Source organism: Podarcis erhardii (assembly GCF_964252035.2).
Source record: "Podarcis erhardii genome assembly, chromosome: 3".
Lineage (NCBI taxonomy): Eukaryota > Metazoa > Chordata > Lepidosauria > Squamata > Lacertidae > Podarcis > Podarcis erhardii.
This window is the reverse complement of record NC_138507.1, coordinates 41,908,999-41,928,398: the sequence shown is the minus strand read 5'-3', so window position 1 is coordinate 41,928,398 and position 19,400 is coordinate 41,908,999. Positions and strand designations below refer to the sequence as shown.

The 19,400-nt window shown below is 44.0% G+C and overlaps 2 protein-coding genes across 4 annotated transcripts in view; both read right to left on the bottom strand.

The window, feature by feature from the left end:
* CYB5R4 (cytochrome b5 reductase 4) overlaps positions 1-9,470 on the bottom strand; it is a 33,592-nt gene extending 24,122 nt beyond the window's left edge. For 2 of the 3 annotated variants that reach the window (XM_081857182.1, XM_081857183.1), the window contains exons 1-2: positions 9,264-9,466; positions 6,615-6,768 (exon numbers count right to left, since the gene is read on the bottom strand). In XM_081857182.1, the coding sequence (XP_081713308.1) occupies positions 6,615-6,768; positions 9,264-9,338 (229 nt within the window). In that variant the 5' untranslated portion in view covers positions 9,339-9,466. Of the gene's footprint in view, positions 1-6,614; positions 6,769-9,263 lie in introns of all 3 variants that reach the window. The other variant, XM_081857184.1, reaches the window with a different exon arrangement.
* A 2,449-nt stretch (positions 9,471-11,919) lies between these two features.
* Positions 11,920-15,932, bottom strand: RIPPLY2 (ripply transcriptional repressor 2). The gene is made up of 4 exons (XM_081857543.1): positions 15,452-15,932; positions 15,210-15,285; positions 13,803-13,861; positions 11,920-12,224 (listed from the first exon to the last, which is right to left on the bottom strand). The coding sequence occupies exons 1-4, from the start codon at positions 15,529-15,531 to the stop codon at positions 12,059-12,061; spliced, it is 381 nt and encodes a 126-aa protein (XP_081713669.1). The 5' UTR covers positions 15,532-15,932; the 3' UTR covers positions 11,920-12,058.
* Positions 15,933-19,400: the final 3,468 nt, after the last annotated feature.

The following is a 19,400-nucleotide window of genomic DNA, read 5'->3' as shown; positions in this document are numbered from 1 at the left end:
TTGTAGATGTTATAAGAATTTCAAGGTCATATATATATATATATATATATATATATATATTCATAAATGTATAAACCACATGTCTGAAACCCCACAGAACAAAGTCCAGAAACCATTTTGTCTCTCCCAAATGACCTCAAATATTTCTCTGCAAGGTGAAAGGAAAGGGGGAGCCTCCCCATTGTCTCTTTGCTCACAAATCCTGTCTCAAGGGCACATTTAAGATATGAATGGGGTGTGACCTGGATTCAGGGACTGAGTAGTTATTATAACAAAAGAGTGGCCAGGATGCCCAGGTAATCCAATCAGGTAACCTGGCAGACAGGATAAAAACAACTCACTCAGATTTCTGTTGTAGTCCGTCCCTTCTCTGATGTATGTATGATGTATTTGGGGTAGTGGTCTTGGGCTACACCCCTTCTGTGATGTATGTATGGTGTATGGAGTCGTGGTTTTGAGCTACAGGGTGGGCAGTTCAAAAGTCTATATAAGGGCTTGCACACCTTTGTCCTGCGTGTGGGGGGAGCACCCTGTTGCAACAGCTTTAATAAAGATCAGGCTTACTAGCTGCTTTGCTTCTCAAGATTCTCTGGTTGGCCTCTGTTATTTTCTCCTACTGATGGAGAACCTACAAAGGACTCTATAAGGGCTCTTGTGGACCCCATAAGGGAAAGGGAGCAGTTTTTGTTTACAACATAGACAAGGGATCCACTCTAAGAAAAGTATTTGCTGATAAATGGGTTAATCAGAACTGTGGGGTTCTCTCTCATTACAGACTTGCAAACTTGCAAAGCTAGAGAGCTACAACAAATCTACTAGGTTTCAAAAATGCCCCAAGACTGTGTGTGTATAACACTGTCTATTTAGCAGTAGCACAAGATAATAATAATAATAAATTTTATTTATATCCCGCCTCCCCAGCCGAAGCCGGGCTCAGGGCGGCTAACAACAATAAAACAGTACAAAAGTACAGCACAAACAACACTCTAAAATCATTCATTATAAAATTACCGGTAATTCAAATCAAGCCACTGGCAACCATTGGGCCAGAGCTCCGCGAAGATTGCCGAGGGAGTGAGTCAGGCTGTGCCCTGGCCAAAGGCCTGGTGGAACAGCTCTGTCTTGCAGGCCCTGCGGAAAGATGTCAGGTCCCGCAGGGCCCTAGTCTCTTGTAACAGAGTGTTCCACCAGATCGGAGCCACAGCCGAAAAAGCCCTGGCTCTAGTTGAGGGCAGCCTAACCTCTCTGTGGCCTGGGACCTTCAAGATGTTTTTATTTGAAGACCATAAGTTTCTCTGTGGGGCATACCAGGAGAGGCGGTCCCATAGGTACGAGGGTCCTAGGCCATATAGGGCTTTAAAGGTTAAAACCAGCACCTTAAACCTGATCCTGTACTCCACCGGGAGCCAGTGCAGCTGGTATAGCACCGGATGAATGTGATCTCACAGCGAGGACCCCGTAAGGAGTCTCGCTGCAGCATTGTGCACATGCTGGAGTTTCTGGGTCAGTCTCAAGGGCAGCCCCACGTAGAGCAAGTTACAATAATCCAGTCTGGAGGTGACCGTCGTGTGGATCACAGTGGCTAGGTCAGGGCGAGAGAGGTAAGTAGCCAACTGCTTAGCTTGGTGGAGATGGAAAAATGCCGCCTTTGTTATAGCTGCAATCTGCGCCTCCATGGAAAGGGAGGTGTCGAAGATTACACCCAAACTCTTAACAGACGGTGCTGGCACTAATTGCATCCCCACAAGAGATGGGAGTTGCCCCCCCAATCCCATATCGTCCTGTCCCAGCCACAGGACCTCTGTCTTCGAAGGATTTAGCTTCAACCGGCTCCCACGTAACCATCCAGCCACAGCTTCCAAACATCTGGTCAGTGTGTCTGGGGCTGAGTCAGGATGGCCATCCATCAACAGATAGAGTTGGGTGTCATCGGCATACTGATGGCATCCCAGCCCAAAACTCCGGACAAGCTGGGCGAGGGGGCGCATAAAGATGTTGAAAAGCATCGGGGAGAGTATCGCACCCTGAGGTACTCCACACACCAAGGAGTGGCGCGATGACAAATCCCCCCCAAGCACCACCCTCTGTCCCCGACCAGAGAGAAACGAGCGCAGCCATTGAAGGACTGTGCCCTGGATCCCCACGCCGGCAAGGCTGTGGTCCAGGAGTTCATGATCAACCATGTCGAAAGCTGCTGACAGATCTAGAAGAATCAGCAGCCCCGACCCGCCTCGATCCAGCTGTCTACGAAGATCATCTGTTAGGGCAACCAGAGCCGTCTTGGTCCCATGACCAGCGCGGAAGCCGGGCTGGAATGGATCCAGAGCCGATGTTTCATCCAGAAACCCACCAAGCTGTTCAGCAACCGCTCTCTCAATCACCTTACCCAGGAACGGAAGATTCGAAACCGGGCGGTAATTGGATAGATCTAAAGGATCTAATGATGTTTTCTTTAAGAGCGGGCACACCACTGCCTCCTTCAGTTCCCCTGGGAATGTCCCCGTGCCAAGATACAGAAAATAATGCTTTAGGGATTCATGGACCACTTGTCCAAACATCTTAGCTCAATACAGATATCACATAACAAAGCCTTTCATCCAATATGCACTCAGAATGCCATCTAGTGTAAAGAGCTGAGCACTGCATATCAGAAAAGGTATGTTAACTCTGAAAGCAGATTCAGTCACTTTTTTGTTGATAGGTATCTTTGCAGAGTGTCCTGGGCAGACAGGTGAATTTATAACATCACTGATAAAAAATCAGAAGCGGGTATTTCACCACTCAGAATGGTGTGAGTGCCATTTTAAGGCTATCACAATGTAGCTGATGTCATAGAAAGGATCCAAATTTGTTCATAATGCATGGAAGTGCTTTTCTTTCTCAAATCATGCGACCCACAGAAAATGTAGGTGATGCCAGAAAGTCAATACATACAAATTTATATAAGGTGTACTTCCCACTATCAATTGAACAAGATTTTAATTACAGATAGGTAGCCGTGTTGGTCTGGCATAGTCGAAACAAAATAAAATAAATAAAATAAAATAAATTCCTTCCAACTAAGTTAGTTATTGGTATAAGCTGATACCAATAACTAACTTAGTTGGTCTCTAAGGTGCTATGCTACTGGAATGATATTTTTTTTAAAAAAAATTAATTTTTAATTTTTATTTTATTTTGTTTCGACAAGATTTTAAGACTTTTTGGGGGGGGGGGAGCATGTCAGTTGTACAGTGGCATTTAACAGGTGTGTGTAAATACATATATTACTGTAATTAATGGTACTCTTCATAGCCAGGCAACTCAGTGATTATTTTGGTATATTAGATTCCTTATTCATGTTTCAACCAAGACCTACAACAAGCAATTTCGTCTTTGCATTTAGTGCTTTCCTAAAGCACAAAGCGATTATAGCTATTACCATGCGTTACATCTGTGCAGCTTGGCAAAATACAATCTACTATAGATAAATGTTTCATATTTTCCGGAGCATTAAAACTACAGCTGAGAGAGGAATGAGTTCCAAGCTGGCCAATGCCAGCAATATACTCCACCTGGAGGTATTTTTTAAAATGAAAAGCAGCATTCAAGAGCACAAAAATAAACAGTGAAAATGGAACAAAGATGTTTACAATGTTTGCCAGACTCTGTTTGTCAAGTCCAAGGCCAACAAGGGGAAAAACACACTGGAAGAAAAGTAGAGGTTAGTACAAGGGAACGCATATAGTATTAAGTCTTCCAGAGAAATCTAACAGTGTGTTACCTTGAATTCATGGACCATAGCTCTATCAACAGCAATTCACTATGATGACAAATATAATGTAGAGTCAAGATGAACAAAAGCTCTACTTTCAGAGGCATCAAGCCTGTCTCTACTAGAAGCAGAATGCTGGCCCTTGGTTTTCTCCTGCAAGGCAATTAATTTGTCCCACAAACCTCGCAGAAGCATTCTGTAAGCACAGTCTGTGTGTCATTTGGCTCTCAGCCTATTAGTGTACTGGTCAGGACACAACCAGGAATGAAAAGAACAGTCCAGGGAGTCAAATGATGTTACAGAGAAATACAGGAAGCTACCTTATACTAAGTCAGTCCACTGGGTCCATCTAGCTCAGCATTGTCTACAGACTCTACACTGATTGGCCATGACTCTCCAGGTTTTCAGACAAGGTTCTCTCCCTGATCTACCTAGAGATGCTGGGGAAATGAACTTGGGATGTTCTGCAGGCAAAGCAAATGCTCTTCCATTGAGCTATGGCCCTCTCCAAATATTATTCTTCCATTTGAGGAAAAACAGGTGTTTGGTGGTTCATATCCTGTTTGTCTCTGTTTCTAGCATAAAAAAGCAAGGACTCAAACCTGAACCAAAACTTTTTTTTCCTGAACCTGAACAGAATTAAGTCCATTTGACTGCTGATCTCAGGATTCTTATAAGACAGGGCGGACAGTCCAACTTTTCATATCAAGAGGGCCACAAGAGTACTTTGAGATGGAGCCTGCGAGCTGCACACTGCCTTGTTGTGTGGGGGAGCAAGGTCAAAAATTCACACACACCAGCCTTCATGCTGCCTTCCTGAAGCCAGCTAAGCAAGGTGCTAGACTTTGGAAAGGAGGCATAAGGCTCTGGAAGAGTCCTAGAGCCCCTCCCACAGTGGGAAAATGCTAACTGGGCTTTGGGAAGGCAGCAGGAGGACTCTAGAATCCGGTCAGAGCCCCCATGCCTCCTTCCCAAAGGCCAGCACCTCCTCTCCTGGCTTTGAGAAGGCAGTGTGAGGGCTGTGGAGGGTGTAATCAAATGTTGCCACAGTCACCAAAAGAGGCCTCGAGGGCCACATGCAGTCCTTGGGTTGTGTGCTGGACCACCCTGTTATAGGAGAAAGAGAACCTAGGCCCTGAAGCACACATACCATCTGCTCCTGACAGAACGATCAATGGTCTGAGAAAACCGCTGCGGCAGATCCTGCCCCACCTTCCCTTGGACAACCCTGAGGGAGCCCAGGAAAGGAAGAACACATACCATCAGCTCACAGTTGGCCTGAAATGACTTTGTGACTCTTCATTTTAAATAACGTATTTGTTTTAATGCTTTAAAATAGTAAACTGCCTTGGGTGCTTTGGCAGAAAGGGAATTGCAGTCCAACAACCTCTGGTCTATTGTCTTTACTAAAGGGGCATCCATCCCCCACGTCCCCTAGTGGGCATTAAATTTCAAAAGCACTCTCTGCACCCCCATTGAGAATTCCACAAATCTGTTTCTACTTTGCTTATGACAGAGGATATACATTTGCAGTGTATTTCCAGTAAATGATAACTCTTTGGAAAGTGAGTGAGGAAAAAAAAGAATAGGCTCAAAGCAAAATTTTGGACAATACAGTTACACGTGTTCACTTGCTGCTATCTAAATGCTAAATAGCATTGTTATTAACTAATCTCATTACCTAAGCTCTAATAAAACTTTTAAACCACTTACGCATATTTATTTTGTTATATTTCTTTCCTCTATATAAGAGTGGCTGGGGAAACCCAGCCAGATGGGCAGCATAGCTGTCAAGTTACAGATTTGAAAATAAGGGACCAGCGGCCTTGAAAATAAGGGACCAGCAGCCAAAATAAGGGATTTTAGTCAACTAGCTGAAATACAAAGTTAAAAGGGACCAGATAATTTGGGAGAGCAGTGCCGGTTTTTAGCTCTTCGTTTCCAGAGACTGCTGCTCAAGACACCAGCTGATGAAACACTGCAATTAAATAACTACAGGCAGCAACCACTTTTTGCGCAAAACGAAGTCCAAGCTACAAAGATGCTGCTGCAGTTCTGTATCTTTTCTCTCGTGCTCCATCTGCAGCTCTCAATTCCATCAGGTGGGGCGGGAGGAATGGGGGGGGGGGGAATAGCGCCCGAAGTAAACCCGCAGATCAGACCATCTATGCTAGTCTACCACTACAAATCTATGGGAGAAGCGCTTGCGGTCCTTCCCTTGTAGCCCTTGGAAAACCTGCCCGCGCTTCCGCCTCCACCTCTTCCTCCTCTCTCTGAACTGCTTTCTCTATGGTTGCCCTCGCTCTCCTCACACGGCACCTCAGCAATTCATAGGCCATGCCAGGCTGCCCATCTCATCCGGGTCCTTCGGCGGTGCAGCTGCAGTACGGCCTAGCGGGAGCGGCGGCAACGGGCAGAGGGGAGGCCCCAGGCAGAGACGCTCAGTTTGGCGGCCGCGAGGAGGATGGTGGCGGAAGGGCCCAAGGCTCCCGCCAGTCCCGGCAGGGAGGGGCTCCCAGGAGCTGAGGCTGGTGAGAGGAGGCCAGAGGGGGGCGGGCCAGGCAGCCAAGCAACACAGTTGGAGCCTCTCTCCTCCCTGGCTGGCAGGGCGGGAGGGGAGAGGAGAGGCTTCCTTTGAAACCCAGGAAATTTAAGGGACATCCATCAATAAGGGACAGCAGCAGGACATGGCGCTGGGATAAGGGACTGTCCCTCCAAATAAGGGACGCTTGACAGCTATGATGGGCAGGGTATAAATAAATTATTAATTATTATTATTATTATTATTATTACATAAAAACTTTGGGGGAAAATAAGTAGCAATAGCACATTCATAAGAAATGTCAACAGAGTAGCCTACCTCTTATGCATATCCAACAGTCAGTCCTCTTATTATGCTTAGCAAGCTCTTCTTCAGTCACCTCTATTAATCTTCCTTTTAGACCAGTTAGATCTTTCCCACTTTTAGTTAATCGAATCCAGTCCATAAGACTTCGGCCTGGTTTCAAAGGTACCTAGAAAGGAAGATAAGTTTGTGGAGGAAGATAAGTTTATTAAATAATTAGCAACAAAAAGCAGATGTAGATTGGTTTCTTGCCATCCTTTATGGTGAACAGCAAAAAACCTCGTTTAATTCTGGCACACAAAGACAAAGCTATGCAAAGCAGAAGAAAATAACCTTCAAACAGAGACATAGCAGACAATGGTGAGGCAAGTTAGCATGCAGGACTGCTTCTGTGGTAAATACGAATATGTAATCTAATAATCAGAAAAACTGGGGGAGGGGGAGGGAAGTTCAATTTATTCCAGCCAAGTTCTCCTATCCAAACACATTTCCCTGAACAGACTCTTGGAATGGGGTATAGTTTAAGTTTTTTTCAGGCTGTGTGTGTTGCTGTTATTAATATAATTATAATTATATTATATTATTATATATAATTATAATTATATTATATATTATAATTATAATATTAATATAATTATAATATATTATAATTATTATACTATTATTAATATTCACTTTCTGTATTATAGATCTTATAATTTATGTGGAAATTGTTTAACTTGGTTGTGTACTTTTGATATTTTAGTTTTTATGGCTATTTTTGTTATGTTCGTAATTAGGGATTTTTTTCATGTTGTTAGCTGTCTTGAACATGACTTGAACTATGGAAATGTGGCATAAAAATAAATGTATGTAACCAAGCCCCACGAACATCATTATAGCTAATGGTCTAGGCTCTTGAATTAATTTTTTTATCACAATTTCATATCCTGGCTTGTCTGTAAGCCAGTAACTATAGTTTCCTGGTTCTGATGTAGTGGGAAGTTACGGTTACCGTAACTGTGGCTTTGTGCCATATTTCACCACTCATGGGAAGGGAGGAGTAAAGTAACTACTTAATAAGCCAATATTTTATAACATAAATGCAGTCATTGTGCATTTAAGTGCTCTAAGTGCACAATTTAGGCTTGGTCTTTACTTCTATATGAAATTAAATCAGAGACAACATTGGGCCAGGCAGTGGGAGGAGAGAGAGAAGATATACAAACTAGAAAGACAAGCATACAGCAAATCTCTTGGTCAAGGAGACTATGCTTTAAATGCAATTGAGAACATGTAACATAGGGGATTTTGAGGGAGGTTATTGTTTCCCCAACAGAATTTCTATCTCCCTACAATAGGGAGATACTTATGCTGGAAAACATGCAACTTGTGTATGCATGAGGAACACAACATTGCATCAGTTCCTGCTTTTCCTGCATCTTTAGTCACTCTAAATTTCTATTAAACTTCTCCTTAGATCTTGAATATGGGCAGAGCTTCACTCCAATTACTACTGTTATTTGTGTCACATTTAACAGCTGCGTGGTTTTTAAAGTTCACATTCTTCTCTAAAGCTCAAGCAGCACTGCCTGCAAAAGAGCTGTACCATGAAAAATTCACTGACTCTACTTGTTGAGGACTCTGAAATTTCCACAGCGCATCACATTACTCAACAGGAATCAGCTGACATACCAACACTGTTGCCACATGGCTTCAGCCTTATACTACCACATGACAGCCCACTAGTTTCATAATAACAGCAATCAGCTTGAAGACACTTCGAAACGAATCTTCCTTTATGCAAATGTTCCCCATACCCTGCCACTATTAAGTTGACTCCCAAACACATGAAAAGAATAGGATGCACAGAAGCATCTACAGTGGTACCTCAGGTTAAGTACTTAATTCGTTCCGGAGGTCTATTCTTAACCTGAAACTGTTCTTAACCTGAAGCACCACTTTAGCTAACGGGGCCTCCCGCTGCCGCTGCCGGAGCACAATTTCTGTTCTCATCCTGAAGCAAAGTTCTTAACCTGAAGCACTATTTCTGGGTTAGCGGAGTCTGTAACCTGAAGCGTATGTAACCTGAGGTACCACTGTATAGTCTTTCCACAGCCCTAAAGAACAAAAAAGTCAGACACCGCCCGTCAGCTATTAGGGCTTCCAGGATAATGAGCGTTTTCTGAAAGCAAGCTTGAACCCTGGAGCTCCCTTCTCTTTTAGAAACTACGTGCCCCATAATTACACAACGGTCCTCAGAAAAGAGGAAACAGCCAGATGCATCTGTGTTGCCTGCAAAACACACACACACACAAAACACAAGAAAAGGCAGCACGGACTGCTCTTAACCTAAAAGCACCTCTGAACCTCATTCCCTTAAGGACTGACACCATCCTCTCGCCGGGCAGAACTTTAGGAGCTGCGTAACAGACAGAAACCAAACAGGTACAGCTCTTCTCACTTCATCTCCGGGCCAGGAAAGGCTTCACCTGCCGAGTTTCCGCCTGTAACACCCATCTGGGTTCCAGATCTCTACCCTCAACCAGCAAATGAAGCGTTAACCCCCATTCCGCCTCTGCAGGTGCCAATGCGCAAGGCGACCCCTCTCACACCGCCAGCTTGCCCTGGGACCCAGTGGCAAGGAGTACCACAGACCCCCCCCGGCCCCAGTTCCCGCCGCACCTTGCTGCGCCCTCCCGCGGCCACCCGCTGCTGGGAGCCTGGGGCAGGGAAAGCTTGAGAGGGGACGTTGAGCATCCTGCCGGCCGCAGGACAGCCGCCCCAGCCGCCTCCTCTTCTTCAGAAACTGCAAGCGGACGGAAAGAGCCGCTTCCGGGTCCGGCCCGGCGCCGAAGCAGCCAGTAGCGTAGCTGAAAGGCAGGCGGGGACTTAAAAGGCCGTACTGCGCAGGCGTGAGGTTGTACCGGGGCGGGGCGGGTGGTTGGAGCTACGAGAGCGCGTGCCTAGGCCCCACCCACCAGAGTTGACTGACGGCGGCACCATAAAAACCCACGGCGGGGGCGGGATCTTCCGCCCACGTGGTCCAGAGACGCTCCTAGCTTGCCGCTTTAACCGCGTGGCTGTGTTTTTTTCGCGCACTCGCTGCGCGGGGATTTGTTCCTTTAAAATGCTCGCATCCTGCTTTTCGAGTGGCGCTTGCTCCAAGTGGCGGCAGAGGATCGTACAACCAAAACATCAATAATAATAACAGCAAGAATAATTCGAATTATTATTATTATTATTATTATTATTATTATTATTATTATTATTACCATAGCTGTCAACTTTTCCCTTTTTTAAAGGGAAATTCCCTTATTCCGAATAGGATTCCTCATAAGAAAAGGGAAAAGTTGACAGCTATGATTATTACTAATAATAGTAATGCGAAGTATTAAAATAGACGTCAGTTTTGCATGCCTGGGTATTCCTGCCTCAACAAAAAAGTATTCAGTACAGTAAAGGTCGCCTGCCTAATCTCTCAGCCTAACCTACCTCACAGGGTTGTTGTGAAGTTGAAATGGAAAGTACCACTTACACCACCTCACCCGTCCCACCCACATTCCTGCATTAAGCAGGAACTTCTAATGAGGGCTTCTACACGTTTGCATTGCCTATAAAGGCATAATGCCTGGATACAGTTACTGTGGATCTCCATGAGCGTAGCCAGGATTTGGGGGGGGGGGGGGCAGAACCAAAGTTTGCTATGTATGCTATGCCCATGTTGATCTCACTATTTGATAGAGTACAGTTCTGAACTGTTTAGCCCACAACAGTCCCTTCGAAGTCAATGGAGTTACTTCAGTGGATGAGTAAGCAATTTATGCTGTAGAAAAGTGCTCAGAATTCAGTACGTATTATGCTCTTTAGAAAATCTATGTGCACCAATGATTTAGGACTTTTTAATAAAACCTACTTTTCTTACCTGGAAAGTGTCTCTGTGTATGGAGATCATACCATGCAACAACATATTACTACTGCCTGTAAACACACTATTTATTTTGTAGATTTATCTTCCACTTTTCAGAGAAACTTTCTTACAAGGCAGCTCACAATAATGTATAAAAACAATCATAACAACGAAATGAAGAAATACAAAAAGAAAGCCTAACTAAAAAAATTTGTTTTCACACATCAGGATACACAAATAAACTAATAAGTATTCCTGAGTAAAAATGTCTTCAGAGTTCACTTAAAGGAGAAAGATTTCCATTACTAAAGCTGAAATTCTATGCAGCTTACTACAAACACACAAGAGCAGTATATGTGCTTGTGTGATTTTCATATACAATGTCCTACACATGGATCTCACTTTGTTTCCCTATAGGAGCAATTTCTATATATGAACTACTTTATATTCTGAGTGGTTCCAGTTTTACACACATGGAACATAGTTTGAGTTTATGAAGTGTAAATCAGCATTGAGTCAATCCAGTTTATCAAGTCAGATACATTTTGTACTCCAGTTGAGTCTGGTTTTAACTCTTTATGGAGATTTCAGTAATCAAAAATAAGGCAATGTTTACTCAAAAGCAAGCCCCATTGTATTCAGTGATGCGTGACATCAGGTAGGATAACGAGATGCAAAAGAGGATGGGGTTTTTCCCACCTTTAATAGTTGCGCAGAATAGGAAATTTCAGCGGGGGGTCACCTTGCATGACAAACTACATCTGAAATTCTCTATTCTACACAACTATTGAAGGTGATGGAGCTCCATCCAAGTAAATGTACATAGGATTACAGCCCTACAGCGCAATCCTATACTTGTCTACTCAGAAGTAGGTCTCGCTGAGTTCAATGGGACTTCCAGGTTAGGATTGCAGGCTTAGATCCTTTGTTGACTTAAGAATGGAATAATTTAAGAATGAGTTGCCTCTTTCATTTTCTAAGGGCAGCTTCCAGAATGACAATATTTTCATATGTGATGTGTGACATGCAACACGGGAAACACAAATTCACATTTCTCCCTCATGCAGGTTTGCATGCTTCTCTTTTTTAACCTTGAAAAACAATACAAGGCTGAAATTCTTACATGAACATCAGTTCCACTGAAATCAATAGGGCTTCTTCTTCTGAATATGTTCAGAATCAGGGTATAGGGCATAATTATTTTTTTTACGTTTCTTTTTAAGGGATATATATCTGGACATATATCCAGATTCCAATATGCAAGCTCACCCCTCCTTACTTCTGTCCGCTGCCACAATGCATCCAACCATCTCTGCAGCTGTAATTCTAATTGATTCTGCTGCCCTATGGTACTACCAGCATAAAAGAGTTGCTATTTTCAGAGGAACAGAGGAGTGTAGCAGGCATAAAATAAAACAAAACTCAATACTGTTTCTATAAAAATGTAAAATGCTTGCTTTTAATGAAAAATAACTTACATATAAATTAGCTTAAAATACTATGATAGCATGTTGATAGCAATATTAAATTAAGGAATGAATATGAACAGTGGTATTAACATTCATTATAATTAAGAATCCAGTTCTGCTCCAGAATCATGTTCCGAGTCATCACTATCTTCCTCATTCTCTGAATCTTCATAGAAGGAAATTGTGGCTTGGACAGGAAAGTTCTTCAGAAGTGCTTCAGCTTCTTGATACAAGTAGTCAAAGCACCTTGATTTGGGCCAGAATAACCTAAAAACACACAGAGACAACCTGTTCGGTTAATTTAATACTTAAGGGATTCGTTTCAGTTTAGTTGACCTAGGGTTAATGTGAAATAACTTTTGCTGAAAATTACTTCTTTAGGTTTTAGAGTACATGCGTAAGAGGTAATTGGTGGAAATTGGATACTTCACCTTAAGCAAGTGGAACTTCTTTCAGCTTACATGGTGGGTACCATTGGATGCAAACCAGAGTTAGGAGCTATAATATGTGGCTGCATTCTGATATTCCATTTACTAGAGCTACAAAAGTTCAGCAGGAAATGGAAGTTTAATGAGAAAACAGGCCCTACTTATGCCTAAATGTAATTAGGAGCATTTCACACCTAAAGCTTCCCTACAATTAAATATTAAATGATGCTGCAAAACTTTCTGAATGGTTTGGTACTGGTAATAGCTCTGCTCTTGTACTGCAAAAGGCGTAAATGTACTACATTCTTAGAGATGACACAGAACTTTGGTTCCGCAGCAGCTGCTTAGTGGGCCCATCACTTCAGTCTGCAACCCAGTTCCCCACCCTTGTGAAAATTCCTTGTCCTTGGTCAGAATACTTAAACATACATTCTGCATAACTCTATAATTAGTAAAACAGAAGCTATGTAAGCCCTCAAATACAATTATTGTTGTACAAGGTCAAACAGATACAGTGGTGCCTCGCAAGACAAAAAACTCGCTAGACGAAAGGGTTTTCCATTTTTCGAGGTGCTTCGCAAGACAAATTTCCCTATGGGCTTGCGAGTTTGCTTCCTTTTTCGTAAAACCGTTAATACCTGGGGAATCCGTGCTCCGCAAGATGAAAAAATTGCAAGACGAAGCGACTCGCGGAACGAATTATTTTCGTCTTGCAAGGCACCACTGTACCTCTGACAACTCAAACACCAGATATGGTTTGATAGCATCTGATGTGAAATTTAACGATGCAGGTCTGAATTGCTCCTGGGCACATATAGTAAGTAGGACATATACACATACAAGAAAGGATAGCTTAGCACTGGAACCTTTGCCATGATGCTTGATACTGACATCTCTGCATAGTACATTTTCCCGTTACCCTGGGTGAAAAAGCCAGAAACAGTTATGCAACTGAGAGGGTGGGGATGTACAATCTGGTAGAGAGTTTTTCAAACTCGTCTCATCCTGCCACACAAACTATGTAGTCCACAGTTCTCTGGTGCAGCGAATGAACTCACCCAGGACTGCAGGGTCGGGAGAGAGAAGAACATCTTTCATGTGGAATTGTAATATACACCATAGGAATCATGGTCTTCAATAGGTGGGCCACGTGCTATTCTATGACCACCAGGAGAGGCAGGTGTGCAATACAGGCAGCAACCTCATAAAGCCTTGTGGGTCAGAGGGACAGTGCAATGATGTAGCTGCTGCCTGAAATTAACAAAAAGTTTCCACTGTTCTGCACCATAACCATTTCCACCTGTTGGTATTCTTCCAACTAGGCAGCTGTTAATGATGCAGGAGCCCTGCTAGGACAAAATAGTGAAGATGGCCCTAACAGAGACTGTAAAGAATAATATTAATGCTTACACCTTACCTAACTGGATGTATATACTGTGTGAGTTTTGCTGAGTCTGTCTCAGAAGAGCTGCACAACTAGGAGTAATAAACAGGAGACACAGATCAAAAACAGAATGATTAACAGTATCAAGAAAGGGCAGTTTCAAAAGTAATATAAAAACTATTCCTGAGCATGGAAAATTTGTGGAATGTAAGGAAGCTGGTTTCGTTTTAGCCATCTGTGGTCCATCAGATGCTGCTGAACTACAACTCCCATCATATCTGACCACTGGCCAGGCTAGCTGTGGGTGGATGAGAGTTGGGAATTCAACAACATCTGAAAGGACCACAGGTTCCCAAGCCCTGCCTGACAGGTAGAACATGCATATTCAGGCATCACTTGTGAAAGAAACGTAAAACAACATTCCTGATATCAAAGAAGAGTGTCATCCTGTTTAATTATTGACTTGGCATTTTTAAATGACCAAAGCTTTATAATGCATTTATAATGGATTCTTATTTGTATTACTTGGTTGTATTTGCTGTATTTCGATTTTACAGTTTCTGTAACCTGCTTAAAGTAAAGGTAAGGGGGCCCCTGACCATTAGGTCCAGTAGTGACCGACTCTGGGTTTGCGGCGCTCATCTCACTTTATTGGCCGAGGGAGCCGGCATACAGCTTCCGGGTCATGTGGCCAGCATGACTAAGCTGCTTCTGGCGAACTAGGGCAGCGCACGGAAACGCCGTTTACCTTCCCGCCGGAGTGGTACCTATTTATCTACTTGCACTTTGACGTGCTTTCAAACTGCTAGGTTGGCAGGAGCTGGGACTGAGCAACGGGAACTCACGCCGTCACAGGGATTAGAACCGCCGACCTTCTGATCAGCAAGTCCTAGACTCTGTGGTTTAAGCCACAGCGCCACCCGTGTTCCTATCTGTAACCTGCTTAGGGATTTATATTTTTGCCAAAAACGTATATAACTTTTCTAATTAATTAATTAAAGCACGCCATCAAAATAAGTATGACGTTGCCCTCACTATTGCCAGCTTGGGCTCTTTGGGGAGGAAGGGTGGGGTATAAATTGAAGCAGCAGCAGCAACAAAGACATAAAAATAATGTCAAATCCCAATATGACTTCCTTGGAGGTTTTTAAGCAGAAGTTGGCTGGCCATCTGTCATGGATGCGTTGGCTGAGATTCCTGCATTGCAGGGGGTTGGACTAGATGACCCTCGGGATCCCTTCCGACTCTACAAATCTATGACTTTTCCCGAATTGTGTTTAACTGACAGCCTGAAAAGGAAAGGACGACTTTCCCATTCTCGCTCCTGCACACCCACAAAGTTAACGATCCAAGGACCAGCTTAGTCAGGAGAACACAGCTCGCCACTCCAGCCACCCCACGTGGGATTGTTGCCGCTTTAATCAGAATGGACACACTCACCGCCCTGTAGTTTCGCCTGCGCTGCCTTTCTGCATCTTTGGGGGTGGGAATCCAAGGTCTCCAGAATCCTCCGGACCTGTAGAATCAATAGAACGGAATACAGCTTTGCGTTAACTGGGCGACACAAAAAAGCGGTCGGTTGTTGGAAAGGAGGGTGGAAGAAAGGAAGGTGGAAGAAACGAAGCCTATGATTTCTGGAGCTGGCTGGCCGGCTAGCGGGTCTGGAGGAAAGCGCGGGTTACCTCGCTTGTCCTCTGCAGCAGATCCGGGCGTTGTGCGCGCCAGGTGGAGAAGCACCGAGGCGCAGCCGAGAGCTGTCCATGCTGCGTGGCTGGCAGCAGTCGAGGCAGCCCAAGTGGCGCAGACGCCGCAGGCGCACTGCTTCCTCTTTCTCCTCTCCTTGTCGTTGTGTCTCCCCTTCGCGGGCTTAGCCTGGCCTGGGTTCTGGTGCGGCTGACGCCCGAGGGGTTTTTATAGCTCTCGCCGCGCAGGGTCCCAGCCGCTTTCTCTCATTTGCCGGAGAGGTAAACAAAAAGGCTGCGCGTGAAAGGCGCGTCAGGGTAAACAAGGAGCGTGGACGCGTGCGAGCTCCAAATGGCCCAGGGAGAGGTTTGGCGAGGGAGTGTGAATCGCACTTGAGCAGACACATGGCTGTGTTGTCATTCAGAGGGGAGAGCCCACGCTTGGGCTCGGGCTGCGAAGTGTCCAGCGTGAGAAAGCCAGCGTGTGTGTATCTGTGTCCGAGTGTGCTCAGTTTTGCTGGGAGAAATGCCACTTCCCATGTTGGAAAATTCCTGCAACTGTATTTTTAGTTCATTCGAATATTTAGTTCTCCCTTTCTCAAAAATCGTGTCCAAAACAACTTGTAATGATAAAACAATCAGATCCAACGCAGGGAAAAAACAATAGAATTGAACAATAAAAACAAATATATAAATTTCATTCTCTCTCTCTCTTTCTCTCTCTCACACACACACACACATGGGGTAACCAGGATTTTTTTGGGGGGGCAGGACTTTTGTTAGGGGGCAGAACCAACCAATTTGTCAGTTAAGTATTTCTATTTTTTTACTTTATGGGGGGGGCAGCTGTCCCTTCCTGCCCCCCTTGGCTACACACTGACACATGTATGTATATAACAATCTTATATACAAATATATATATAACAATTTAAAATACAACAGCAAGAACAATGAGCTGAAACAAAACACCTGAAATACCTAAAGGCATCCATAGAACACCATAGAAGAAAGGACCGAAAGTTTCAATGGAGCACTATCTAGTTTATACATGTTTTCCAGAAATTGCCCACTCCATGTTTATTTTTCACAAAGAAGGCCTCCCCACATGGCCTCCGCATGGTTGCAGGAAGGAGCACTTGGATCCTGGCCACATTGCATGGGAAGTACATGTGCCAGCATCACAAGCTTTGTGCCACTTACAAAATCATGGATGTTGCTTTAGCTCCTAAAGCTGGTCTGTGGTGTTGCGATAGAAGGCTAGAGTCAAAAGCTTACAGATTTGAAAGCACATTCCATGGGAGTCAAGTGTTTTCCATCAGGGTGCCAATTACATAGACCTAGTTTGTGTTGTTTATGATGCATTTGGCTCCAATTTTCCACATTTATTGGGTCACTAGGAATATTTCATCAGTTCGGGGGTGGCTTATGTTACCTTTGAATTGGAGCTGTTGATTAGCTGCAGGAGGGTTTATGAGCTAAGCACACAGTAAAACAAAATACCACTCAAGGCAAGAGCAGGGGTGATCTATACTGAGGGAAAAGAGTGTTAAAGGTTTGAATAGTGGACTTGGAAACTGGTATTGCATGATAATATGCAGAGGAACTTTAGGAATCTTTTATTCATAAGAAAAGTAATACTATTTGAAGTGGTAGTTGTCACTTCAATTATTTAAAGCAGGCTGAACGGTGCACACAATGTGTGCACACCTATAGAATGCCTATAGGTGTCATGGGAAGAAGTAAGAATGCACAGTGAAAAGCTGTGTACCAGATATTAGTATGGTCATAAGCCAAGCAAATAGCAACTCTCCCCCTGCCAAGGTAGAACAATATCATATAGTTAATGCACAGTGTTTTTTATGGTCTTAAAATGATCATTATTATGACTGGTAGGGCATATGTGAAGGAAGGGCTTGTATATTAAAGGGTCCCCTCTGCAAGTTTAGTGTATGTGTGGTTACTGTTCCATGTGCAGAATGTACAGAGACACATCTGCCAAGATAGGCTTGTCCATGTAATAGATTTCCATAGGAAGTCTAGCCTCCTGGTGAAGTGATAACCTGGGTGATGAGCCATTAAGTAGTCCACATTGTTTCATGTCAATCCAATCTCTGAGCGGTGCAAAATTCCAGGGTTTCCAGGCATGCTTACCCAGGGTTTGTGTTTCCTTCAGGAATGCAGCACAGTGGAGACTGTGGTGTCTTTATGATATATGGTTTATTTACATACATATGTACAATGTGAGACTACACTGGAGGGTTCATCAACACCCCAAGAGGGTTTTGCTTCCCCCATCATCAGAGCCTTGGATTCAAAGAGAAATCATACATTGCTCTCAAATGTTGCTCTGACTCTCTCTCTCCAGTTTGCTGCTTTCGTTCTGGTTCACAGCACTGCAAAAAACTCTATTCCGGCTTTGTCTGTTGAGGAAGAGGCTCCACCCATTTGCTTTCTCACACTGAGCTCATTAATCCCCTAATGGCTCATCACCCAGGTTATCACCTCACCAGGAGGCTAGCCTGGCTATTCCAAGAATTAGAAGCCTTGATTAAATTCTAACACTTGCTGGATCCAGGGATTAGAGGGGTCTGCCATATACATAGCTTAGCACCCCAAACTCATAGAGTGCACATGCAGCAGCAGAACTTCAGTTAAATGAATCATTGCTTAGAGCACATGTTGGGTTGTAAAGTATTTAGACTTAGACTTGGTATAAAATTAGAAGTTTATATTTATTAAAGGAAGAACATTTTTGATATACCTAACTAGCTAGTAGGGATGTGGGTGGCGCTGTGGGTTAAATCACAGAGCCTAGGGCTTCCCAATCAGAAGGTCAGCGGTTCGAATCCCCGCGACGGAGTGAGCTCCCGTTGCTCGGTACCTGCTCCTGCTAACCTAGCAGTTCGAAAGCACACAGTGCAAGTAGATAAATAGGTACCGCTCCGGCGAGAAGGTAAACGGTGTTTCCGTGCAGTGCTCTGGTTCCGTGCACTGCTAGCCACATGACCCGGAAGCTGTATGCCGGCTCCCTCGGCCAATAAAGCGAGATGAGCGCCGCAACCCCAGAGTCGGTCACAACTGGACCTAATAGTCAGGGGTCCCTTTACGATTAACTAGCTAGTTGGAGAAACAAAGACGTTCTACTTGCTTTTTTGTTCTTAGAAGGTAGATCAAAATGGCGTTTCACTTTTAGGTCCTGTAAAAGTGTGAGGAGGAACAAGTTGTAAACAGGATGCAACCTAAGATGTATCAGTCTAAACTGAGCAACAAGTCAGCATAGAGATAAAGGTAGAGGGATAGTCTAGGAATCCTGAAGTTCATCAAGCTATCCGTGCAAACCCCATGCAAACTTCACTCATTAAGCTGAGTTGCACCCGAATTTCCAACAGGAAAGTCATTACTGACAGCAATTTCCACTTTGATGACACAGAAGATGCATAGTTTGGTGTGAAAAGATATTGAGTAGACAGCAGATGCAGGTGGCATACGTCTGCTCCAGCCGTTCTCCAAAATGGCAGCAACCATCCTCTTGCAGCACTTATCCCATCAAACATGACTCCTCCATTCATAAAAAGTACATCAAACTACAAGTTTGGGGGTGTTTTAATACCAGCCCATTCCATTCTACTCCATTCCATTCCATTCACTGCATTCCATTGCTATATTGCCAATAAGAACCAAAATATGTGGAATAAGGAAGGAAAGAAGCCTTGAGCTACCACAAATGACATACATGCACCTCCCAGAGAGTGTCCTCCCTGAGATGGCCCCGAATCACATCTGTCCCAGTGCTTTGTTTAGGCACAATCACTGCCAAGGATTGTGCCCTAAAGCCATTAATAGGCAACAGTTATAGAACAGAATAAGATAGTGGAGTTGTGCACTCCAAAATAATCTTGGGGTCACTACAAATGACACACCCACTCCTGCAGGACAGTATCCTCTGGAA

Coding starts and splice junctions, on each gene's coding strand:
- RIPPLY2 (XM_081857543.1), bottom strand. CDS start 15,531: ATGGACAGCTCTCGGCTGCGCCTCGGTGCTTCTCCACCTGGCGCGCAC. Junction 15,286..15,451: donor TGCTGCAGAGGACAAGCGAG/GTAACCCGCGCT, acceptor TTGATTCTACAG/GTCCGGAGGATTCTGGAGAC. Junction 12,225..13,802: donor CAGTATATACATCCAGTTAG/GTAAGGTGTAAG, acceptor GTGTGTTTTTAG/GTTATTCTGGCCCAAATCAA.